This window comes from Oncorhynchus tshawytscha, linkage group LG15 (genome assembly GCF_018296145.1).
Source record: "Oncorhynchus tshawytscha isolate Ot180627B linkage group LG15, Otsh_v2.0, whole genome shotgun sequence".
NCBI lineage: Eukaryota > Metazoa > Chordata > Actinopteri > Salmoniformes > Salmonidae > Oncorhynchus > Oncorhynchus tshawytscha.
The window spans coordinates 23,867,445-23,880,833 of NC_056443.1; the positions used below are offsets into that span (position 1 = coordinate 23,867,445).

The window sequence follows — 13,389 nt, forward strand, 5'->3', positions numbered from 1 at the left end:
CTTACGCATTAGCTGAGGGTGTTTTAATAGCAAATAAGAAACATTGAATTAGTTATAGGATCTAAAAGGGGATTTACACATGAAACAATCAGTGGAGAGAGCGAGTGGGGAGAGGATGCTATTTTTCACTGAGACAGAATGGATACCTGAGGTTGGAGAGCTTTCTCCTCCCCCACCCTCTAACCTCATCTTCCTCCCTCCCTCTCTTCCTCTGGTGCTTTCCTTCCTCTCTCCTTCCTCTTACTCCTAGAGAAATTCCCATGCATATTTGTAATGGGATACCTTGCTTCTTGTCAAAGCTGATACATTACGATCGTTAATGAAAAAAACGGACACAATTTCACAACTCGAATTCTATTTGACCCTTCAGGCAATGGAGGTGAAAAACACATTTCAGCAGCTGTTGAAAGTGACTCATTTTCACACTTGGTCCCTGCATTTTCCGCAAATTAACTTTATGTGCTCTGTAAATTAGTTGCATCCCTTTGTTTTGCTGGATACAGTTGAAGCCACTCTGTTTGGGAGCATAGTAAAAACTTAAGGGTATGAACATTTAAACGTTAAAACGTTTAAACAAAATTGGGATCCTTAATTCCCCCCCCTCCATCCCATTCCATTACGGGAGTGAGCTTTTGATTGCCGATAGATAGGCCTAGTGCACGGTTATCACTCTGTCTGCCTGGTGGCTGACATGCTTATACTGCCCCACCCCCCTCTCTCCTTCCGTCACTATCATGCAATAAAAGATGCGAGTGTTGGTGTCCTCGGAAGTACGGCAACTAATCAGTCTCCTCCGTTCCCAAAATACTGAATCTTAAGTCGATTCCTAGCTCAAGATTAGTTTTCTTTCTACTAAATGTCTTGGTAAACCACGGTATTTAATAAACTTTAAAGTACTTTTTTAGGAGAGAGAGGTAGCTCGAGATTACACGACTATCAACACCAGCTGTACCTGGCTCACGGTACCAAATACCTAATACTATTTACCCAGTGTCAACTGAACACAGTCGTCTGTATGGCAAGAAAATGGCTGAACATATTTCCACCTCAAACAAAAGCATGACCAAACACACTCAGTAGATTATTGACAGAAAGCTGGATTTTGAGTACCGGTCTGTTTACACAGAGGTAACTGGGTCAGGGGTTTTTCGCTACAAATTTGAACTATTCATTTGCTTTCTAAATTCACAAGGAATGTGGGAGGACTGACAAGTCCTGCGGGTATATTTTATTATTCTCTGTTTGTTTTTGTTGCTTTAGAGCCACTAGCGTAGTATTTACACAGATCAGATCAGATCGAATGCCTTTTTACGTAACAGGTTGTTTCACCAATGCCTATCTTGAGAGGCAACTTACAACAAAGTAAAGTCCTTGGCTGTGTTAATTTCTGGTTATGTTAGTTTCTAGCAGTCGGGTCTGCGGTGGACTCTGAGCTTTGTGCTTGTCTGCCAAGTACAAACCTGAATGATATATTTTGGAAATCCCCCCCTGCATGCTGTCTCTCTATTAAGTGCTGGTTATGAGGATTTTGTCTGCCATACTTGTATTTGTACTTTGACTGTTATCTAATGCCTTTTGATGGAAGGAAGCCTATTTGAAGATGTAGCTAGTCAGAACTAGGTGATTATGTGCGAGTGAAGATCTAAACCGAGAATCCGATATTGTATAAAATGGAAAAGGCTTTTAGTTCGATCGAGATGACCTAATAAGATTCATATGATGCGATACACCCAGATTATGCTCAATCAGTCCCGTGATCAATCTGCCATATCTTGGAGTGAATGTCATATACTATATTTTGTGGTCTTCTATTTTACTGTTTTTGATGTTTGCTGTCATACATTGTTAATATTCTTGGATTATATTTAGCACTCCCTCCAAACCTTGACAACCTTGCTTTCGGTGGCAGTCTTGACTTGTATTGCTCTGCGTGGTTTGCTACACCTTCCCCTCCGTGAGATACTATTGTCCATTGATGGTCAAAGGTCATCACTTTCACTTGCATCTTAAGTATTCCAAGTATTCGACACTGAGGCGTTTATAATCTGACAAGCAATCCAACAGAATCCCATAAGGAGGAGGGGGGGGGGGTTCAAGTTCCAGTATGATAAGTCTTAAACAAGCCCTGTATGTACAGCAGTGTGTCTTGAAGGGATATGTTGTGTTTGAGTAGCTCGCACCGAAGTGCTATCACTAAAGACAAGTCGACAAATCAGTATCGCAAACTCCTGGTGGTCAATAACCATTTACGGTCAAGAGCTCAAGCCTAATCTCTCTAACACACACACACACACACACGCACACTCACACACACACACACACACACAGAACAGCTATCATAGTCCACATGGAGAGCACACCGTCAGCACACCTTTTATCAGTTGTGATGTGTTAAAAGCATCATTTAGGTGACAGCTTTCCTGTTCAATACAGTGCCAGAGAGAGAAGGCAGTGAAACCAAAACGTCAGCAGTTAGGACTGTTTTATATTGTGTCAATTTCTTTAATTTCCTAGGCCCTGTATTCACGATGTGCTTTCCCCACCTGTTCTGCTTGACATACAAATACAAATGTCATTTAAAAAATCTATTTATGTCATTGTAGGATATGAATTCTAATAAAGCATATTTCTTGTGGCCAAAATAACCCTGGAAGGGTAAGTTTGTATAAGGGAAATCTGATTTCAGAGACGTGCCTTAACCTGAAACCTTGTTTCTGTTTCAAATGGAAGAGGAGTACGTGGGTGACAGGCACAAGCGAAACTCCACGTTAAAAAGCAAAAGGAATAAGCTAATTAAATGACAGTAAAACGTTGCGCCCACTGGTCCGAGGGCACAAGATCGAGAGAATGATTTCGCAGTGCAATGTTCTTGTAAAAAAATACATATAAGGGACAAGTTTCACCTCTGTAGAGGGTTTATGGAGGAAATGATGGATGGATATGTGGAGAAACACAGCCAGACAATATTCTGTCTATAAAAAATACTCTCTTTGAGGTGGAACTGTCACATTTTGGAATATTTCAATCCAGCTGTACATAGCTGATAAAGCAAATGTGGTAGATTGAGAGGCCTGTCATCGTTGATTTGCTAGACTGTAAAATATCACCTTTTTACTGCGGTGAGAAGTGCACCTTGTAAGTGGAGCAGGGGAAAACAACAGCGGGGAGGGTGAGAGATGTAGGGGAAAACAGAGAATGAGAGATAGCGAAAAGGAGAGCAAATGGCGTCATAGATTTGGCACAAAGAGAAATTACTGGCTGCCTTTGTTACTGAAGAGCTCTTACATTTGGTCGAGTAATTTTGAGAGAAAACAAAAGCATAATTAACAGTTCCCTCTCGAATGCCAACATAATTAAATACATTAGTTGAACGGCTGCAGAGAGAGGAACATTTTGTTGAAGAGGATTCAGGTTCGCCCTTTAGCGGGTGTACTAACTAACTGGTTTTATTGAACTTTGTGGGGAAAAATTTGAGCGAATGCTGTCGTAGTACAAGAAGCTGTCCTACTCAACTACTCAACATTGCTTATATTTCTTCAAAAGTTTGTGTCTCAACCAAAAGCCCCTTAAAAAAATATAGTCCATGGCAAAACTAAAGAAAAAGTGTTCTCCCGCCACAAAAGACGGTTTGTTATCAGCATAATAGAATACCAAATCCTAGGCATGTTACACTGCTGCGTAACCCTCTGGGTCACATACAGTATTGAAACAGAAGGGCTGGCACGGATGAACTCAATAACGTTAGTGTTGCACGGTCTGTGCTCTTTGTCAAAAGCCATTTGCCCACACATCCTGCACAGTTGGACATCTGCCAGTGTCCTGGGGTAATGGTCAAGTCCTGAGTGCGTTACAGTGCCAGTCATCCTTAGATCGCCTTTTCTGGCAGGTTTTCTTGGCCTGCAGATTTCGCTCCCTCATCTATGCCCTGAGAGATGATTTGTTAGATGATTTATCCTGGACTCTGGCACCATTTCCATTTTATCCTCTCCCGAGGCCACTGCACTCTGTCTTTCATTCTCTCGTTCCTTCTCGTTCCCGCTCTCTCTATTCTGTGTGCGTTGCATGCCTGCACTTGTAGGTCACTATTATCCAAGTCCATAAAGCAACCAAGACTTAATTAGAACTAATTTCCATTTAATGCCCAATCAGCAATGCATGCCATGGACTCCGCAAGCCAGGCCCAACTAAATTATTGTCATTGGAGGAGTGTTGGAGAAGCAAAAGAGATGGTTGGTTAACATTTCTAACCCGGGAAATTCTTCATCTTCCAGGCTGTTGCTTTATTTATTTGGTGCTTTGATCGCAGCTACATTTCTAATTAGTGTGCCTTAACTGAACATTGCACACTATACTGAGGAGAAAAGGCCGTGGCTGCTGTGTGATTTAGGGGTGGAAGCAAATAGTTACTACCGTCACACTCAAAAGGAAATGTGAAATGTACTGTGCCTTTTTGTGCTGCCCGAAAAACCTCAAGACCAAAAAGAATAATAATATCAAATTCTAAACTGGACATGCTGTACAATAAAGCTAAAAGGAGTGAGAAATATAAGACGGATGGGTGTCATACTTGAACAGTTCCCCCAACTGACTTTCCAGCATTACGATAATCCGCCATCTTCAGGCAGGAGTGATTCCCAAACAACAATGATTCTCAGCACGCTCTTTCGCTACTGACCTGTGACAGCCTCTTTAAGTAGATTGTATCCGCTCAAAAAGGTCCAACAAATATATCTTATTTTAGCCTGTAGGGATTTTCCCAGAAGAATAACCTAAAGCCTGGGGTGAAAAGTCTGGTTCCGCCAAGGGGGAGGGGGGCCTGACTGAATCCAATCCTTGTGCGGCAGGCATGGAATTAATGATGGAATGGGACCGGAAAGGTTTATGTCTTTATGGATTCATTTTGGGGGGGCGGGGGGGGGGTCCACCGCACAACAGAAAAGGCTTATTTATTTCCTCCCCTTAAATCCCTCTGTACTTATTAGGTCATTTTGAAATTGAATGAAGTGTGAATTATAGAAACCACTACCGCGACCTCGCTGTATTAGAAGCGTTGACTGCCAGATTTATTAAATATTCCACTCACAACTCAATGTTCTAGGCAGGATCATGTGAGAGTGGTTAACTAGCAAATAATGGCACACAGCAAGTGCACACTTCCTGACTTCCTCTTCCCAGGTCAAGTGTGTGGAGTGTCAACAGGAAGCTGTCCATCAAAGAAGTGGTTTCTAATAGCTGTGTAAATCTGATGTTAAAATGTAGCAAATATAGCATGGCAGAAGTAGACATCCAGCCCCTTGGTTCATCTCGCTGAGATAACCGCATTAGGCTCACAACGTTCTGTAAACATGGTACCCCCTGCTTCTTCACTCTTCCCTCTCTCACTCCATCCACCGTTACACAAACTGGGCTAAGTTGGTCTGGTAAACAGTAACTAATCACATCCCAAATGTTAGCCTGGTCTGCCGAGACTCAATTAGCCAGATTTAATTAGCGGTCCTCCCAAAGAGGATATTACTTATGTTTGTCAGTTGTAATTACACCACTGTGCAAAGGGAGTGTCGCACCGGGGCGTTTTGGGTGCGTTCTTTGGGGTTAGGGGAGAAGGGTTTGGTGGTGGCAGTCGAGACAAATTAGAGGGCTGGTTAGAATTTTGAAGCCTTTCCAAATGAGTGACTTTTAAATATACGTGTATGGCTTCCCTTATCATCAAGGAGAAAGCAACATGCTGTTAGGGAGACAGTACGGAGACGTATGACTGATCGATAGACATAATTTGCTAATAGCCTGAGCTTATGTCCAATGACCTAGGGTCTTAAGCCAAAACATGCTCACTGAGGTACTATTTGAGCCAATGTCTTTTTTTTTCTATCCTCGCATACTTGGCACCTGATGGCCTGACTGGTTAATGTGTGCAAATTGTCATTGCAAGTGCTTTTATATCAAGCACCAGCTCTCAGCAGTTCTTTAGAAGGTGACTTCAGCAATACTCCCCTCCATCTCATTTAGTGTGTAGATCCATTGTTGAATACAGTACGGTCTTGAGCAAAGTTATGAAACTGCCCTCATCTTAAACTGTCCTTGAGCTTTCAGGTTTTTTTTCTCCTGTGAGGTGAAAAGAAACCCTCACAGAGGTCTCTTTATGCTGCATTTTACATCAATGCACATAGAATGGAGATGTCATGCATGCTGAACACCGACACACATATACACGCACACACACACAAATTCAACGTTTTCCAATTTCCAATTCTATCACAGGAACAGTCAACAGTTCCCTGAGCGGTAATGAATTAGCCCGTGTTGATAATTTATGCAGTCGAAAACCCAAGCCCTGCCTATTAGCAGAACTGCAAACATAGCACATAGTAAAATTGCTAGCCGCTTTGCCCCGTTAGATTAATGAATTAATTCCTTTTTAACACTTTGTCAATAACTCCACCATTTTTCAAAAAGGCGTACAACAAACATCATGTTGCATAAATTAACTAGCGATTATTCTCGTTTTATTTGGCTCTCTTGGCCTCCTGAAGAAAATACTGCCGCAGCTCGGCCCAATTTGAGTTGTTAATCACACCATAAGTGGAGGAAAGGTGTTTAATTTCCTCATTTATTAGCACAATGCTAATTATTTACATTTATCCTGTTAGTGAGTGTATACATTTTCATACTTTTTCATTCTGGCCCCCCATGGGAATCAAAACCCACAACCCTGGCTTTGCAAGCTCCGTGCTCAAACAACTGAGCCACACGGTTCATTCTATGAGGTAACATTGTATACTGGGAGTAGCAGAGGAAGGCCAAAAGGGGCCTTTTTGTTATTTTTAGATCACAGGGGTAGTTTTAGAGTTATGGTCGGGCAGTATCTGAAGATACCTCTGATGTCATGACTTCTTGGCTGCTCCGGAGGAGCACGACTGCACTACCTTAGATCTCTCAAACTCGAGCTGATTTTGTATCAAACAATGGAATTCTGACAAAGACCACACTGTGGATATATTTGAACATGTAGGCATTGTCCTGCGGCGTTCTCTTTCGACTAGCTTTGTCTACAGAGTAAAATTAACAAGGGTATTGCTTTGCCCAGCACGAGAGCAATTTTGATTGATCAGAGAACGGCACAATTATGATCTCCTGAACACATATTTGCCCCCTCAACCATACATTGTACTTTTCTCCGACAATGATTTTTAGGCTGCACGGATTGTGACATCCCATTATGATATTCAACATGCGTCCTCCGAGGCATGCTCCTGGTTATTGTGTTTGAGCAGGTAGCTTTAGAAATCGACTGATTTTCCATTCGACCTTCGAACGGCCTGTGGAAAGCTCGGGAGAGGGAGATACCTCGCTCAATTAATTCATCTCCTCCACCTCATCCTCCTCTCCCTCCCCTCAAACGAACACCTCTTTCATTAGGCTGTTTCGTTAATGGTACTTTAACACAGAGGTGCATTCTATGAAAGAGAAATGTACCGTCCTTGTCTCTTTTCCGTGTCTTCTTTTTACTTGGAATCCAAAAACATTTCCTGATATTTTGTGCCGTGTGGGCAACGGCTGTAACCAGTTGATTTAATGTCACATTTGATGTATTAATCTGCAAAGCTTTTAAAGCATTCTTCTTGACCAGCTTTCTTAACTGAACTGCATACCCCTAAGTCATGAGAGGAGGTGTGCTTCGAAATAGTTTAGAAGTTAAACATATTTGTGAGAAACATGTTTGTTAGGCTCTCGAAATCTAAGTTATTTTAACTTTTTTTTGTCGTTCCTTTTAAAAATCAAAGTAAATCATTTGACTCACTGGTTTAGTTCAACAATATCATTTCATTGTCCCTATTTTAGACTTGGACTATCAGTATTAAAATTGATGGGCCTGCATGAGTATCCAACATTGACACAAGTTCAAGCCTTATCCGATTGCAAATCCATGCCTTTATTGATGGTTAATTACCAGACAATGAGAGAGCATGTTTTGTGGTGACTTATTTTAGTATAGCCTGAAGACTCCTTACTAAATAAAAGTGTAAGTTGTGTATTTCCTCAACACACTCTGTGACTCTTTCCCCTCACTCTCGCTCTCTCTGTCTCTTTCTCTCTCTCTCATTAGTTGCCTTGTGATCAGTTGAGAGAGTTGAGATTTCCATTTGTTTGCGGTGTGATGGATTGTAACTCAAGATGTTAATAGAGTGCACATTAGCCAGTAGCGTCGCCCCAACAGGTAGCTCAATACGCCTCAATGGAACTAAAATGAGGTAGGATCACATATTCACGGTTGTGTGAGAGTGAGTCTCTTTATGTAGGATGAGGAAACATGATGCCAGCAAACTTTTAGATGGACCAACCCCCAGGCATACCTCATTTCTTTAATGGCTAATGATCGAGAAGAAGACACTTAGGACACTTAACACCTTGGATTGAGGATGTATGCTAAACTGTGTGTTTGTGTCATGATGTATTGCTAATTACACTTAAAATAGTATTGTCTTATTAAAACCCCTTTCCCCTTCCCTTAATTACTCTGAATCGCAAAGACTTGGCAATTCGTTTTAGCCACCCTAAAGACATTCTCCCAAGTTCATTTTTTAGAAGTTGACTGTCAAACCTATATGAATATAAATAGAATGGCATTCTATTTCTGCGCTTATGCCCTCATCCCCATTATTCACTCATTAAAGTTAACCTTGGTTCAGGTTGGGACATTAACTTGAAGAGGGAAAGTTTTGAAGCTCAAAACTAAGTTCCTAATTTGTAATGAAGTCCAATTCTTAAAAGGATGAACCCGCCACGGTATCCTCTCCTACCAGATAACCAAAAGTATTGTTGGAAGGGAGCCACGACTGTTGTCAGCTGCACAGAGGCAGCGGCTGCTCAAAGCTGTTTCCAGCCTGATGTGTGTCTCATGAAACTTTGATGAAGAGTGAGTCAGAATAGGTGGCTTTTGCGAGAGGGAAGGAAAAATGAGCTAATTAGCCATATCATGATGGGAAGAGTGAAGCTTTAAGGTGTGCTTCAGCCTAACTGGTATGCCAACCGCATTGGTTCTGTGTGTCATATTAGCGCTTTAGTGTTAACTTAACCAAGGTAAAGCAATAGCCATTTTGGATGGGATATGTGCCCCAGCGCTCTCTGTAAAAGCCTTCGCTCGCTGTGAAAGAGCGTCAGCTTCCTGCTAAGAGCCTCAAGGGCCAGAAAAGCTGATGTAGGCCTTTGATTGTCTTTGTTTTGTTAAACTGATTTTTCTTTGCTCAGGAGAGGGCGCTGCATTAGTTATCTTGTCTTGCATCTCGAAAAACAGCGAGAGGAGCAGTCCCCCTTTCTGATAGCAGCACTTTGTAGCACAGGCAGAGGAAGAGACAGGTTTATGTGGCAGAGATCCATCCTATATGCAGTTGTACACACGCTGAGAAGCAGTACAAATACTCAAAACACACCCCAAGTGTCAACTGTCTGAAAAATCTGTTGTGTTTTGTGTCACATTTTTAGAATGCAGAGCCTTGCTGAAATTGTGACTAGTGGTTATGTAAATGTTCAATCTCAGTTTTCATGTTATTTGTATTATTTGAAGGTTTATGCAAAGTATAACTCGGATGGAATCAGAAAATAGTATTATGTCACTGAATAACTGTTTAGAGCTTGACAATAGTATGAACGCAGTGCACGCATACACATCTCAATATGTCACTTTTCCTTGCTCACTCGCTATCTCTCTCTCTCTCTCTCTCCCCCTCACACACACACATTCTTGTTGATTCTAATCTCCTATTGATTGTGATTATGTCTGCCCTCTTCCTCTGGCTCTCTCCCCCTCCTACTCCTCTCACTTGCACTCAATGTGCTCACAGCTATGGTTTCCTCTTGGTTTTCACAGAGGACCAACTGCCTGCTGGTTTCCCCACCATTGACATGGGCCCCCAGTTGAAAGTGGTAGAGCGAACTCGCACGGCCACCATGCTCTGTGCCGCCAGCGGCAACCCTGACCCAGATATCTCCTGGTTCAAAGATTTCCTGCCCGTCAACACCACCAACAACAATGGACGCATCAAGCAGCTCAGATCAGGTAGGGTGTCACTGCCGCCCCCGGATATAAACCGGGAGTACTATTTTATATTTGCACCCCAATCCCTTCCGTTTCTGGTCTCTCGTTCTCCTCCTCCTCTTCTTCTTCTTCTTTGGCTTTGATTTAGTAGGTAATGGCATTGTTTCTACTGCTGCTTCCTCCTCCTCAACTGTGTGTGTCCTGGTGTGTCTCGTCTGTTCCTCCCACCCCTGCCTCCGGTTTTGTCATGGCTCTGTCGGTTATCTCCATGTTTGTTGCCGCTTCAGTCTGACTCTCTCATTGCTCACTGCTGTGACTGTTCTTCTGAAGAGTTTCTTTTCTTTTGGTTTAGTTGATTCCCTTTGACTGCCCCGGTGCAGTGTTTGACGGATCCATTCTCTTCTTTTGATTTCCTCAGTTTTTATCACTTGATTTCACTTGAACGATTAATATTCAACGTTGGGCTTCGTTCAGAACTTGCAAAGGAGCACCCATGGTTTTTAGCAATTTAATTGCTTTCTAAGACAGCAAGAGAAAATTGACGAACGGAGTGAACAGGCAGACATTTAGACACTTTCCTTTCTAATTCTTTGTCCTTTTGGTTGTGATTTAACAACAAAATGTCATTTCAAACTAACAGTTGTACTAAATCAGAAAAGAAAAGCTAACCTAACTTTGACGAAGGCAACTTTTCTTTCCGGAATGTTTTCCAGCCATAAGCAGCCACAGTAGTGTGTGAGACTTGTGTCTAGCTTTCCCAGTCCCTTGACTCTCTCTGGATATACTCAATGCTTTTCCGCGTAGACTCCAACTTTCGCTTCCCTATGCTTGTGGCTTATTCCCAATATTTCCACATCCTGATCCCCTGAATATTCAAAGTTTCCTTTTGATATTGACATAGCATTAAAAATTATATATGCTTATTGTTACTTAACTCGTAGTTTGGCTAGCAATATTTGCTAATAGCAAGCTGTTTAAGATTTCTCACTACTTCTGGTACACTTAGTCTTCTATGTTTGACCACCTGTCTTCCCAGATTCCACAGCTGTCCTTTGTAAAATTGTCTTGTTAACCCTCCTTTGCCTGTTGTCAACAGAAACTGTGTAAATTAACACTTTTTTATGTGCGACTTTCATTCTCCTGTGACGTAGAGTTGATAAAAAAACGATGTAACTAAACCTAAGGAATATAATCATATTTTTATGCTGTCTTTCTTCTCTCCGTATTTAAATCTACAGAATCCTTTGGTAAGTGCTTAGTTCTGAAGCACACTTCACTCCCCACTAATTTTTCTTCATGTTATAACTATTAATAAAATGCATGGCATGCATTTTACTAACAGTTAGTGTAGACACAAAGATAACCCTAGTGGACACACATATACACCCCCCACACAAAGTTTTCCTATAAGCCATACAGGCACCTTTTCAAGAGCACACACATTTCACCCAGCTTAAGCCCAATATATGCCATATCCACCACCTTTGTAATATAACCTACCTATCTATCCTCACTGTATCGTATCCTCTCACTCAATCACTCACCCACTCACCCACTTACCCACTCACTCAATCATGTAAAGCCTACTAGCATTATAGAGATTTAAGCAGATGTTTAACGATTACTAAGAGGTCAAGCTAAAGGGTTCCAAGTCTCTTAAACGAGTCTCTTCCCTCTCATATTCCAACTCCTCCAAGCCTTCCAAAGTAGATGGTCTTCAGAAGCCATGCCACTTCCAAAATGGCTGCTCCCCTGAGGCACACCTCTGCACAAGTTCTCTGACCTTCTCTGACCTATGATACCTTCCTATGATGAATCCTGTCTTTTTTTAACCAATAGAGTAGAGTTCTCTTTCTATCTCTCTCTTTCTTCTTTCTCTTTCCTCTAGTACTCATTATTTACGTACTCTGATAAGTCTAATTTGATTCTTCTTCCAAAGCCCCCAGACTCTATCTTCTCGTACTAATGCTTCTTCTTTCTAATCTTATTTGCATTCATATTATCCACCCAGGTGGTACACCAATAAGAGGTAAGAGTGCTGAACTGACGTTCACAGAATGAACAAAGCAACTTCATTCTTGCTGTCGTCCCATCCATCCGCCCGTCCGCCTCCCATTTTTGTCCTGTTTCCCGACTCCGAATCCCATTTAGTTCTCATTATCGACTTTCCTTTTTATTTGTCCTGTTCCGTTGACTTCATCCAATCTCCATTTTTTGTCTATGCTTTACTTCCTCCTTTGAATTTTGATTTGAAGAGCCTTTTTCAAAAAAAACTCAGTTGTGATATGCTTGCTCTGGCTCAAAGAAGCATATCCAATGACAACTTATTTTTTTCGAACTCAAATTTTTATTTCATTTTTTGTTTAATTTTTGGCCATAGCGACTCATGTGTCCCTCTTTTTGTCCAACTAAAACAACCAAACATTTTTCCCCCTTAGCTGCTCTTGTTCAGCACTTAAATGATGCACAGATGCTGTGGAATCACGCAGGCATGCTGAAGACAACATTGCCTTTCCTCTGCTTTTTTCTCCCAAAGAACTCTTTCTGTCTTTGCAAGCCTTTTTTTTATTTCTTCTATTTGCTTTCCTCTCCTGTACCTTCTGTAAAAAAAAATATAAAAAGCCCAAACAACTACTTTTTTGATAAAGTTTCTCCCGGTGCTTTTTTCTCTTTCACCTATTTTTCTTACTTTTCTTGGGTTTGAAGGCTATTTTACTTTTTGACGTTTTTTTTATTCTTCAAGGTTTTGGGGGAAGGCAAACAGTTGAGTCAGGCGAGGACCTGGCAGGTCCATTTTTGCCATTTGGGAGTTGGAGAGTGATTGATGCATAAGCCATTTTCCCCCTGGTCATATGACACCACACTGCGGATCCCACTGGTGGATTTTTATGGGTGTCTTTTGTAGCTTTCACAAGCTAACGCAGTCAGTGGTTGGTTGCCTTCTTGTCGGCTCAAGGCCACCATTTTGAATTTTGTCTTCTAATACAATTGCATTTTATTTTTCAGCTAAGGGTTGTCAAAAGGTTGTAAGTTGTGCCGACATTTCTTGCTCTTTGGAAAACATCTGCATGTCAAGCATTTTGTGACAGAGGGTGATATATTTGTAATACGATATTATGATGAGTATTTTTTTAACATATCTCAGCGGCATTTTTCCCCCCCATTTTTTGTAAGTGCTGCATTTTTCTAACAAACTTTGACTGGATGAAGTCCTAAATCATTTGATTGATATTGGATCTGTGATTAAATATGCTAAAATTCATACCCAAATTTATTGTTTTAATGTTTTAATTGTCCTCCCTTGTTATGCTACTTTTGTATACTGTAAACCTCTTTTGTTTGATCCATGCTTCCTT

At 41.4% G+C, this 13,389-nt stretch overlaps 1 protein-coding gene across 40 annotated transcripts in view; it reads left to right on the forward strand.

Moving 5' to 3' along the window:
* The window catches only part of LOC112214694 (receptor-type tyrosine-protein phosphatase delta), a 905,847-nt gene that overhangs the window by 809,563 nt on the left and 82,895 nt on the right, over positions 1 to 13,389 (forward strand). For 22 of the 40 annotated variants that reach the window (XM_042298333.1, XM_042298345.1, XM_042298336.1 and 19 more), the window contains 3 exons: positions 9,866 to 10,054; positions 11,272 to 11,280; positions 12,045 to 12,062. In XM_042298333.1, the coding sequence (XP_042154267.1) occupies positions 9,866 to 10,054; positions 11,272 to 11,280; positions 12,045 to 12,062 (216 nt within the window). The remainder of the gene's footprint in view (positions 1 to 9,865; positions 10,055 to 11,271; positions 11,281 to 12,044; positions 12,063 to 13,389) is intronic. The other 18 variants (XM_042298341.1, XM_042298344.1, XM_024373626.2 and 15 more) reach the window with 2 other exon arrangements.